A 12,768-nucleotide genomic window follows, 5' to 3' on the forward strand; every position below is an offset into this window, starting at 1 on the left:
AAAAGAAGAATATTTTTAACTATAACATTGTTAACAAACTGCCCACAGTAGCACCCTCTGCTTGTTGACAGTAAGAGCGACACGTGCTTTCACGTCAAAAGTCATAAGTCTCCAATAACACCAGAAAAAGTTGCCAGATTTGTCGCTAGTCGCTTTTTAGACAAAAAAGTCGCTAAGGGGGTCTGAAAACTCGCTAAATATAGTGACAAAGTCGCTAAGTTGGCAACACTGGGCGAAGTGAGTTGGAGAAGGAAGCCAGAGGAGAATTATGCATGTATGGATTTTACATATAAGAAAATTTGTCTTGTTCCAAAAAATTCAGATTTTCATTAAATATTAAATAAAAATAATATGAATACTGAAAGAAAATGGGATTCATTTATGAGAAACGTATTAGTTTTAGGACAACAAAAACAGTGTGAACTGAAAACATTATTTCCAAGGTTGTTTCAGACTCAGATTCCTCATTAATTTATTCACATGATGCCCTCAGATTTATGAAATGAGTTAAATTCAACAGCTCTGCAAATGACATGGTGTTATTTGTTCAGGTTTTATTGAAATAGTATCAGATTTAGAGATGATGTGTTAATTCAGCTCTATGAACAGTCTGAAAAACATAGTCAGCAACGTTGTTAAATTGTGTTATACAGAAATATGTTTCTGTTAATTAGAGTGACTTAATTAGTATAAATGAAGTGGATAAAAATTTTAAAAATCCTCCTGTGTGTTCACAGTTGACATGGACCATTTACTGTCAGCATTTACGGGATGACAATTGAGACCTTTGAATGGTTTCTATTCATGTGAAGGCATCTGGTCCTCAGCAGTCCAGATGTACCAAACACACATTCATACACACACATACACACCCTGGCATCGCACAAACAAATACCGGAGGATTTGCTTTTGTTCCACCCTGCAGTGAAAAAAGTTTGTTCACATGAAAATTAAATGAAATTAGATTAAGCTTCTTTTGTGCAAACATGAAAAGCAGCAGTTCTGCTCCAAATTAAAGACATTTTGCTTCTAACTGCATTGGAGCAGTTAGTTTCTGTGGCATTGTTATCTTGTAATTGTACCCACAAAGGATGACTGTGATGTCAAAACACTGCACTGGAGACAGTAGGCTGTCCTCAGTGGAACAGACATTTAAAGTTTTGACCTTTATTAGTGCTCCAAAGGCTGCCTGAACACAATAAGACTGGGAAATGTCCAGTGCAGTCACATTGTCCTGTAGCTCTATCTGCTGTGTTTGGGTACAATAGTGTTCAAACTCTTAAAAGTGGTGACCATATAAGGACATCCCCTCTTATTGATGTAATACATATCAAAGAGCAGGAAAAAAACTGTCTAAAACTGTTTAGAGCAATCTGAGTTGACTGACTCACACATTCTCTGTCCTCGTTATCAGTGTTGGGCTTATTGCTACAAAACAAGTCTTGGATTAGACACTACTGGTTACTTTTCCTGAAACCAGTGCAGCATATTACTTAATTATATGTTAGAGAAAGAACGCATTATGTTACTTTCGTGCTATTCCATAACATGACCTGAAATGCACTGCCGCACAATTATCAGGTCGTTATATAAACCTGAGGCTACAGTAGGACACACATACAGTCGTTCTGTTGCTGTTTCCGTATGAACATAAAACCAACAAAAATGCAAAGCTGACAACAATCCGAAGAGACTTCAAACCGATCTTCCACAGTGACTCTACTTTCAAAGCATGCACAGGCAGAATTGGAGGCTACACGCTGCAAGCCTGACTGCTCATCACTGCCTTATTTACCTGCTGAAGATCAGGCTCTGGACTGGTGCTCTGGACGGGTCGACATACACTCAGCTATAACATCACTCTGGGTTCTTGGCTAGCTCTGTGCTAGCATGCTATCTGTGCATATTCTTGCAGAGAGGCAGTGTTGTGTTAGCAGTATAATGTAGTTATTTCTGTCCTAATTTTACTATTACGCACTTATTCTTTCATGTAGTAAAAATAAAAAGGATGTCCATATCCCCTCTCCTCAAAAAAGCGGCACACTGATCCACTGTTTTCCTCCTCCCTGCACACAAACTGAAATCAGCTGTTTGTAGGTGAAGTGTGCAGGAAGGAAAATGCATGTGATGTTTTTTTCTTTCATTATTTCCAGCTGCAGTGCAGATAACTGAAGACCCTTTGTAAATCAAGTAATAACATAATTTTAACTGTATTGTGATTTCTGAATTTAGTATGTTAACTGAATTTTTGTAAAATGTAGTATGATTACAGTAACGTGCTACTTTGCAATGCGTTACACCTGCTACTGATCACTATTTGGAACTCTGTCCATGTTAAATATGAGCATTCACCACAGTATGTAACAGTAGTACAGAAAATAAATAAAAACATCATAGGACCCCTTAAAGTAAAGTCATATACACAAAGGCAAACGACAAACAACAGGAAACACGCACATAACATTAAACACACATTTCTCTATACTCTTGCTTATGTGCAGAGCTCAAGCACTCACAGACACATTAAAGATGAATCAAGATCCAAACCACACAACAAAGAAAACACACACACCCCATGGTTGTTTACTCATACATGTTCCATCCAATCACAGCCTGTCGGCTTGACGCTCCACAGCAACATATGCACCAGCAGACGAGGAAACATCTCAGAAAGACTCTGCTTTATCTTTCTTTTCTTTGCTCCTGCTCTTTATTTAGTTTTTTCAACTTCCCTTTATCCTCTAGAACTGTGAGAAATGATGGGAAAAAACAGGAAAATGGATGAAATGAGAGGGAAAGTGGAGGAGTCAAAGAGGCAAAAGATTGAAGAAAAGAAAGGAGAGGGAAGAATGATTTTGATTTTGTCCACCTCTGCAGTAAACTCCTCCGTACTTCTCTTCTTTATGTGACGTATTATTATTACCAGTCTTATAATTGCCTCCATTGATTTTATGAAACTTTATAATCGCTGTAACGTTATGGTTATTGATTACCCAGCAAAGATTTGGCAACATAATCAGAACTGTACTTCATTCCTGTAAAGAGAGGAAGACACTCTGAGACGAACGGTGGCCTCTCAAGAGTCAAACTTCCTGCTAATTCAGTATGATTGAAATGTACAAGACTGACGCATATTCTTATTATTTTTAACTTATTTCATGTAAATCCGTGGATGTTGGTCTCTCATGACACCCCAATGAAGTCAAGTAGCCCCCAGAGGTCATTTTGTAGGGCTGTAACAGTGCTCCGCCTGTTCCTCCTTCCACAAAGGAACAGATAACTGTCCTTCTGCTGAGAATATTCAATTCTATGACCATGTCCAACTATCCACATGTTGACAGTCCATCTCCTGGTATCTCCTCATTCTGTAGACTATGCTGGGAGACATAACATATGTTCTTGTGGCAGCACGTGTGGTTACCCTGGAGGAGCTTAACTATTGGAGGGCCTGAATGGCCTCCAGTCACTGTCTCATGTTAATAGTCATGAGAAGGACACTGATTAAAAAACAAAACCAGAGAAAAGTCAGTTGAGACGGATAAGGAGAGGGCAATGGTCTGTGGAGTGCAATCCTTCTCAGATGCCTCGCCGATAGCAGGCAGCCTGTCCCCAAACAATCACAGTCGGACTCAGACTTGACTGTATTTACACTCAAATACATTGGTGAAAGTTTAATAAATAATAAATAAATAATTGTCCTTCCACTGATTAATACAGACAGATTGACTGCAATTTGTTGTCAATCCTCCTAAGTCTTGACACTATGCTGAGAGACACAGCATACCTACTTACAATGGCACATATGATGTTGGCTCTAATTATGCTGTCCTGGAGGCGCTGGACAACTTGGACAATCTAATTGGTGTGCAGGAAGTGAAACTCTTGTCATCAAAATAAAGAGTCCTTTCATAGTTTGATCACAATCAACAATGGTTGCTCAGTGTTCTTACTTTTTTTTGCTGTTGTTGTTGCCAATTACCAAGAGCAAGTAGTTCTGGTGACCCGAAGGTTGATCGTGGAACAACCGTAACGTATGGTAATTGGATAGGCCCTTGGTGGAAGGGATATTGTCTCCAAACAATTGGGCTCTTGCTTGGAGTGACTGGAATCCATCTCAAATAGACTGGTGAAGGTTTGCAAAATAAGGTGGTCTAATTTGTTATCTAAGAATATGAACACATCAGTTCATCCTTTAATAGAGCAACTATATCACTGTTAAGCACCATAGTTCCACAAATAGATTGCATTTACATTTACAAACAGATAACACCAACTCCTTTGACAGATGAGTCTCATGATTTTTATTTTTATTTTTTATTTTTGGGGAACTTCTAGATATAATACATTTTGATGGCTGTAACATATATATTGTAAAACTGAATGACAAAGAGAGAGATACAAAAAGGGAAAAGAGGACAGGATGAGGAGAGGGCCTCAGATGATTCTGGTAATGAAGATGACATGGAAAAATGTTTGAATGAATACACAGAACTGATGGATAGGCAGACAATACAGAGGAAGATGAAACTCCAAGTTTAGGTGTCAGAAGTTGCTTTTAAAACTCTGTTCTGTGCGATGAAGACCAGCATCTCCTCCATTTGTATCTTTATGAGGGGCATGTAGGAGAGAACACACCCCTCATAAAGAAAGAAAATACAAACTCTGCAATGTTGCCAGCTGCATCTGCATAATTCTCTCATTTTGATGATGCATTTCATACGCAATCCAAACCGTATTGACCTGCATTTTTTGTATATGCAATGTTGGTTGCAAAATGAATTAAGTGTGGGCGAGCGGCGTATAACGCGGGCGTCAATAACACCGTCGGGCAACTTACAAATGGTGTAATTATCTCCTCATCAGGTTATTAGAGGATCAATCGAGCCTGGTGGCCTGATGGCAGAGGTGAGCTGATGAGGGATGGAAAATGGTTATGACGACTGAAGCAGCAGATCTCAGAGAGAGGGGTGTTTACCCATGTAAAATGATGCAATCGAAATGATGCGAAGAAATTCAGAAAAACTAAGAAAGCCAGAACTGTTGTTTATGCATTAGTGTGTGGGTAGAGAAGGAAAAATGTACCCAAGAATAATAATAACAAAATGGACTCACAAATTACCCAAATGAGTCTAACTAAAGAAGTCACAAAATAAGCTATTTGTCTTCTTAAATAACACGTTATGAGCATCTACTGGTTTGTCTGGTTAAGTTTAAGGATGTAAAACAACTTGTGCAATAGTTTTCCTTCCTCCCAGTCTGCATGCCAAGTTTTCCCAAGCAAACCAGTTTACAGAATGAAAAGCAAAACCCTCCACAGTGAGTTAAAGTAAATCAACCCTCTTAATGCAATTTCAAACATGATGAAGGGTTATGGACTCCAGGTCTGTCAGTTGGTCTGACCACAAAACAGAACAAAGCTGACTTCTGGGTCAAGTGAGGACAGCTGGCATCAACCAAAATCTAATTTACACACTTTTATATAATGTGTTTTTTCCTGTTAATCTCATTGTAGTTGACTGTTGTATTCACCAGCAACACTTTATCCAGAATCTGTTTTTCCTATCGGTCTAATGGATTTATTATGCCAGCTCCTGTGTTCATTTTTTTTCTCTGAAGCACTTACTATATTCAATTCAATTCAGTGTTATTTATATAGCACCATATAGCAGTCATGTCAAAGCAGTCATTTTGTACTGTAACATAAGGGCCCAACCACATCAGAAAAAAAGCTCCAATGACCAGAACTGGCCCACGAGTCTGGTCAATCTGACCAGCATAAGGTAAAGGTAAAACCATCAAACCCCACAAAATCAAGAAGAGGCCTTGTTATAGTAAGGAATCTCAATTCAAGTGACACACTTATGTAGTGTAACCAAAAAATGCCAACATTTGCATAGAATGTATTATTTTCATCGTAACCTGCAACCATGGTTGCAATTATTAGCATGCTAGTGCTAGCAATATCACTCTAGGGCCCTTTGCTTATTTTATCTAAATCTGTGTGGGTTTCTACACCTTGAGGCGACTTTTGTTGTGATTTGGCGCTATATAAATAAAATTGAATTGAATTGAATTCTATAAAACAATAAATAAGTTGCTCACCTCTGCTCTGTAGGCGCAGTGAAAAAGGAAGGGTGTGTATTATGGGAAGTCCCACAGCAGTTTGAGTCTATAGGAGCACAACTAAAGGATGCTTCAATATCAACTCAACCAGCACTAATAGTAAGCCTTCTTAAAAAGGAAAGTTTTGAATATAATCTCTAAAGTAAAGAAGGTGTCTGTCTCCTAAATTTAAACTTGGAGATGGTTCTGTGGGAGAACTTCAAGATAGCTAAAAGCTTGTTGTCCCATTCTTCTATTAAAAACTCTAGGTACCAAAAGTAAGGCTGCAGTCTAAGAACAAAATGCTTTATTGGGACAGTATAAGACTATGAGATCTTTCAGATATGATGGGGGCTAACTTTTTATATGAAAAGGACTGGTAAATTTAATTCTGGATTTAACAGTGAACTAGTGAAGGGAACATTTTAGAATGTTTGAGTTTCTGGAATGAAAGCAAAGTTTAAAGTAGAAATGTTAGTAGTTCTGTAAATTAAAACTCATCTGTAGTAGCATCATGCTGGAGGTCCATTTTTGACCCTGAAACATAGCTTTTGCAGCTTTCTGTCTTCCCTGAGAGGAAAACAGTGAGTCGCTGTACTAACATAATTCCCATAATTCCATTCATTGATACCAGGAGCTGCAGTTTGCCCCGGGCTGGTCAGCCAGCTCTGGTCTCAGTTAGGACAATAAAGTTCTGGCTTTCCTTTCCTTTCCTCCCATCAAAACAGCTAAACCATACTTTTATGTCACGGGAGTGGAACGGACTCAGGCGCAGACTGAGGTAGCACAGTTCAACGACACTTTATTAATCACACTGGTGCACTATATACACGTGAAGGGGGGGGGGAAACACCAGGGTCCCGGGGATCACTTGGCTGGGGAGACACACTTCTTCGCACTCGCTCTGCTCCTCGTCCAAACAGTCTCCACACAAGCAGCTCAGCTCACTCTCCTACTCACGGGGTCCAGGGGTCACAAAAGGGCTGATCCAGGTAAACCTGTTTACACAGACGAGGGTTAAGTCGAAGGCAAACACGGGAACAGTAGAATCGCAAGGAAGCCAGGCAATACTAACGAGAGTTACTCAATATTCCAGCGACGAACAGCTCAGAGCCCCAGCCTTAAGAGCCAGAGAACTGCAATCCGCTCGAGATCAGCTGCAGGTGCGTGGGCCAAGGGCAGGAGCCCAATCAGAGCTCCGCCCAGGCAGACAGGTAGGAGAGACAGAGTGAGAGAAAAACAACAAACACTTGTGGCCACACTGGGCTGGCCGGGGAGGCACAGGGACCATGACACTTTTATCTATTAAGCCCAGCCCACTGACAACAATCCAACCTATAGGGACAGATATCATTAAGGGCCACCTGAAAGAATAAATGGTTTCATCCATTTGTTTGTGTTCAGGCCAAGAATATTTTTCCAGTCTTGCACTCTTGTTTGATCCTGTGCTGCAGTTTTGAAAACTTTAACAGTCCATGTTAGCATTGCTAGTCTTCTGAGTGCCTTCCAGCTATTCCTCCAAGTCAAACTTTTAAAGAACATCTTCATCAACATTAACTTACATCATTTTCCTCAGTTGTTGGCAGTTGTTGGACTCTCTTTTTTTCTACTTAAAACCAAATCATTTCTGTTTTTCTTGTGTCCAGTAAATGTCCCAGCCACAGTGGTGGAGGCCATGACGAGGCAGGAATCCCTCCAGTCCTTCAGCAAAAACGGCAAACCCTCTTCCTCATCCTCTTCATCGTCCTCCACTCCGTCCTCCACCCTCATGCGCTCCATGGTCTTCCCCCACTCCCCCTGCCCTCGGAGTTTTTCCCTGTTGGATAAGGTTGGGGTTCAGTCGGACTCCAGTTTTGGCCAGTTGGGGTCAAAGAACCAGAGAGTCCTGGCAAGTCCCACATCCACCAGCCAGCTTAGCAGTGAGTTCAGCGACTGGCACCTGTGGAAATGTGGCCAGTGCTTCAAGACCTTCACCCAGAGGATCCTGCTCCAGATGCATGTGTGTCCGCAAAATCCTGACCGGTAAGACACAGTGGTTTTAGGTACTTGACAGTTTGTCTCAAGGCTGTTGTAATGCAGGATAAACTGACACTAAAGGGACACAGTGTTGGTTTGAGAATGACTCCAAAAACTTTTCTTTATGTCTGAAACCTCAGGGGATCAAAATCTTTTGATAGCTTACAATCAACATTGTAAGCAACTGTGTTGTACCAAAGCCCTTAAAGAAGGTAGAAGGACTTCGGCATAATTTAAAATGAGTTTTAAATGAATAAAGGCGATGATTTTAACTGTAAACAAAGCACGATCTAGAGATAACGTGTATAATCAACATAGGTAGCAAGTGCCAAGTGATGACATTGATGACACTTCACCACATCAATGTCTTTTGTATTATAGTGTACAATACTTTGTATAAAAAGAAAAAAATATGACCCTCAAAGTGACAAAGTGTCAGATAGTTGTTGCTGTTTTCCCAGAGGAAGCCAGCAAATCTGATGTGTTTGCTGTGATTTATGACTCTCATTGTTCCATCATGGCACTATTTGTGTGTGACAGAAAGTGGGAGTTTGGGGATGAGAGTGAAGAGTGTGTAAAAGTGTTTGAGTGTGTATAACATCTGCCAAGTTAATTATATACAGCATGCGTGGAGTGTGTGTATGTGTGTGCAAAAGGGGGACACAGGATGTATTGGAAATTTTTTGCTTAGCTTAATTTTTGTGGGGAGAGTCAGAGCGGCGTATAAATCAGCGCTGTGCGTCACTGAGAAATACCTCGCCTTACGGTGACGGGGCCAGGAAAACAGATGCCACTTATTCAATAAACTAATACTCATAGGGAAGAAAAATGTGGGCTGGATATGGAGGAGGGAGGGAGAGTCGATGGGGAGCTGCCTGTCAATAGGAAGGTTTTATGGGACAGAGGAGCAGATAAAATTCAGCTGAACAAGCCAAACAGAAACAGTCCTGGACCTCCAAGGCCATACTGTACCGTTCAAGTGAACTGGAATTATACCAGTATGCCCATGAGGCAAAGTCATGCCCCAACATAAGCACTAATCTTTTTCTTAAAGTTGCACCTAACCAGACTATTATATGCATCAAATGATGAAATTTATGTTTTTCTGCTCCACCATTCTTCATTGTACAAAGGACAAGAGTTGTCAATCTGTATGTTTAAGAGGTTCACTCTCACCCTGGCCATCAACTCTTTAGTTTGCCACCTTCTAAAAGCAGTACCAGAAGACTAAAGAATAGCTTCTTGGGCCATCAGGCTATTCAACACCCAAATTAAACTCTAAGCATTCACTGAACAAGTGCAATAGCTAAAATACCTCTAGATATCATCTATTCTGCTTTCTACCTGTGCCATTGTCAAAGCTGCTGTCATTAGGATTATTAGCTATGTATTTATTACTTTATTTTTATATTTTATTACTCTTTCATTCAAGTAGAATGATTTCAGCAGTGCTTCCAGTTCCGTTGCATGTTTGTGCTTATGAGTACAATGAAGCTTATCTTATCTCATCTCTTATCTTTTATATTTAAGTTCATAATATGAATGAAGTTGTGATAATAGAAAGTAAAGCAAATCAGAAAAGCTTCTGTTGGACACCAACTCATAAGTCATCATAGTGTATCACTGTGGGCTCTGTTTGGCCAGGTGTTTCACAAAAATGCGCTCTATGAACTACCACTATCCCTACAAGTCATGACATGCTGATAATGCAAAACTGGTATTAGTTTCTTACATCCTGTAAAGGTCTTTAAAGTGTAAACAAGCACTCAATATACCCCATGTGTGAAATTTTTCATTGACATCAAATATCCAAGATTAAACGTAGAACACTAACGGCTGAAAGTGATAGTGTTACAAAACTCAGGTTAGTGTTGTAGGGTTAAGGTAAGTTGTAGGGAAGAATTTAGAATCATAGTTTAACTCCACTAACTGCATATCTTTGGTCTACGGAGAGGAGCCGAAGTACCTGGAAACAACCTAAACACACAGAACACCTCTGGCCAGATGTTGGAATTTAACCCGGGACCTTCTTGTTGGGAGACAACACAGTGCTGATCATTGCAGCTCACAGCAAGAAGGTCCCTGTTTTAAATCCACCATCTGGTGCAACAGCTGTACTGCCCTAACAACATTCAAACACTGTTAAATTTGATAGTTGGTTTTAACTTTTAAAAATTATGGAAACTCGTTGCCTCAAAAAAAAAGCAAATTATCAGTATTGATGTAATGACAACAGAGTTGACTTTGATGTTGACAAAGCCACCAATGACAGATGCATATTTGATGGGTAAGTTACAGATTTCTGTTTTTCCTCTGCAGATTTGAGTCTTTAGATTCTACTACCAGTATTGTAAGGTTTAGTTTCTTCTTCCAGTATGGTTTCACTAGTAATAAAAGCTCATCTCTCACTTTGATTTCTAACAGCTTCCCTCACTTTCTCCTGGCCTCCCTCTCCCCCTTCATACATATTTATTGATGTTTACTTGATGGGAACATTTGGAGCTGAAGACTGATGGCTCTTTATATCAGCCTAAAAAAAGGGAAAGAAAAAACACTGCACACCTCCTCTGAGCTCCATCTCTTTCCGGTTTGTTTTTTTCTGCTGACTGTTTCTTTTTCTGAACTTTTTCTTCTTCTCTGTCATTTTTTTCCCCCTCTGTGTGTCATTTCAACAGAATCCATCATCAGAGGAGCAGTTTGTTTATGTCAGCGAGGCCTTGGAAGTGCTTTCGATTCAGCTTTAAACTGGTGTCGAGATACAGGATACTGTTTAAGTTTTGTGATGGCAATGAGTGATGAATCAGGAAAAAAATCAGATCATAAATGGCCTGCGTTTCCACTTATAGCCTTGACATATTACAAAAGCAGTGCAGTGTAAACCACAGCAATGGACTAAATTAATAACCACTCCTTTTATGATTGATGTGTTTACCGCACTGGTGTTTAAAGGAGTCATTAGTGCTTTTAGGGAAAGTTGGATATTTTTGCTAAGCACTTTGATCTCCACAGTTCACAATTCAGGTCTCATTCTGGTGGCTGATGTTGTTTATGAGTAAGGCCTGTATTTGTATATGGACACAATCACGCTTGTATATCGGAGGACAGAAGGTTTACAGCCGATTGAAAGTGTATCATCACAGAGCCCGACTTTATGGAGGAATTAAATTTTAATTTCTGTCATTTGTTTCTGGCATCTAACAATCCCTTGTTGGTGGTTTGGCCTGATTTCTCCGGCTTTCCAGCAGCCCAGTTAAACATTTAAAATTCTCCATTACTCACGTAAGCGCTACAATAATGAGAGCATTGAGGCATTTAAATGTTCTAAGGTTTAATGTTTCTCAGTGGAAAAGCCGAAAAACCCTGAACCGAGATAACTGATAGAGCGAGAAGTTTTCCTAGACATTAATCGTGTTAAATATTTTTTTTCCTTGATTATAATACCACTGGGGAGGGACATCATGATATTATATATTCTCCACTTGATTATTAACCCTATGATGCTTTTGCATCATATTTGATACATGAGTTTCTGAGACCTCTAGCTCATCAACATGATTGATGCTTGTCATAATTCCAAAATGTTATGTACAAAACTCTTTTTTTTGTCTAAAATTAACATTGTTGTTAACAAAAACTTGCCAAAGACGCCCAATGTATCAAATGTGATACAAAAAATATATAATAAATATATCATTAACAACATGATATAGCAATAAAGCTTTTGTGAATTTTGTTATAAGGGTTAATAAACATCTCAGTTCCAAAAAAATAAGAATTTTCAGGCTATTTTTTGATGGGTTGGGTGTTACAGGCTAATCAAGTAGTGAATTTTTTTAGCACCTGTTATGTCTGTTTTACACCGACATGCATCCCAAAGGAAAAATATAAATATGATAGCAATATTTCATTTTTAATCATCGTGTTTATCATATGTACAAGTATATATGGCAAACCCTAACTCCCACTTGATTTGATTTTTATTTATGTATTTTTATATATTATATTTGATGTTAATGTTGATCAAATGGCAGTCCAGGTCAACTGATGGCTCATCTGATAATTGTTGACATATCCAATATAGCCTACTTAAAATACAAAATTTAGCCTTAACCAACCCACCTCCACCCCAGCTCCTCCTTTTTTGGTGGCTTCATTTAGCTTAACCCCAAAATAATCCAAGATGTGTTATTTTGTCTTACCATTTTTTAGGATTACAATTTTATATTTTTTAATTTAATGCTAAAAACATAAGCGTTTCAAATATTTTTGACGTAAATGTGCTGATTTTACAGATAACATTTTTCTGGGATACCCAACCAGCATACCCAATAGCTAAAATTTTTGCCAATCAAAAATAAAAATATTCAATTTTAGTAAAATAAAGATCACCAAAGCATTAACAATCTATTTGTAATCTTTTGAAATTTTACCCCCACAAATTCATCTATTCAACTGAGTTTCACTCTGTTCCTGGTCAGCCAAACCCAATTTGCAATGATTTAAAGTCCTGTTAGAGGGGCCTGCCCCACAGTTTGAGAAACCTGCCACTGACTTTATATTAGCACTCTGGTAGATTATTCTTCATTAATATATCAGCCTGTGTTTGGCCTTAATTCTTGGAGCTTCATCCGTCACTTTTCACTGCATTAA

At 39.1% G+C, this 12,768-nt stretch overlaps 1 protein-coding gene across 2 annotated transcripts in view; it reads left to right on the top strand.

Annotated features, from left to right (window-relative positions):
* The window catches only part of prdm6 (PR domain containing 6), a 124,992-nt gene that overhangs the window by 91,435 nt on the left and 20,789 nt on the right, over positions 1-12,768 (top strand). For both annotated transcript variants that reach the window (XM_026186579.1, XM_026186580.1), the window contains exon 7: positions 7,749-8,124. In XM_026186579.1, the coding sequence (XP_026042364.1) occupies positions 7,749-8,124 (376 nt within the window). The remainder of the gene's footprint in view (positions 1-7,748; positions 8,125-12,768) is intronic.

The sequence above is a fragment of the Astatotilapia calliptera genome, chromosome 12, assembly GCF_900246225.1.
Source record: "Astatotilapia calliptera chromosome 12, fAstCal1.2, whole genome shotgun sequence".
Classification (NCBI taxonomy): domain Eukaryota; kingdom Metazoa; phylum Chordata; class Actinopteri; order Cichliformes; family Cichlidae; genus Astatotilapia; species Astatotilapia calliptera.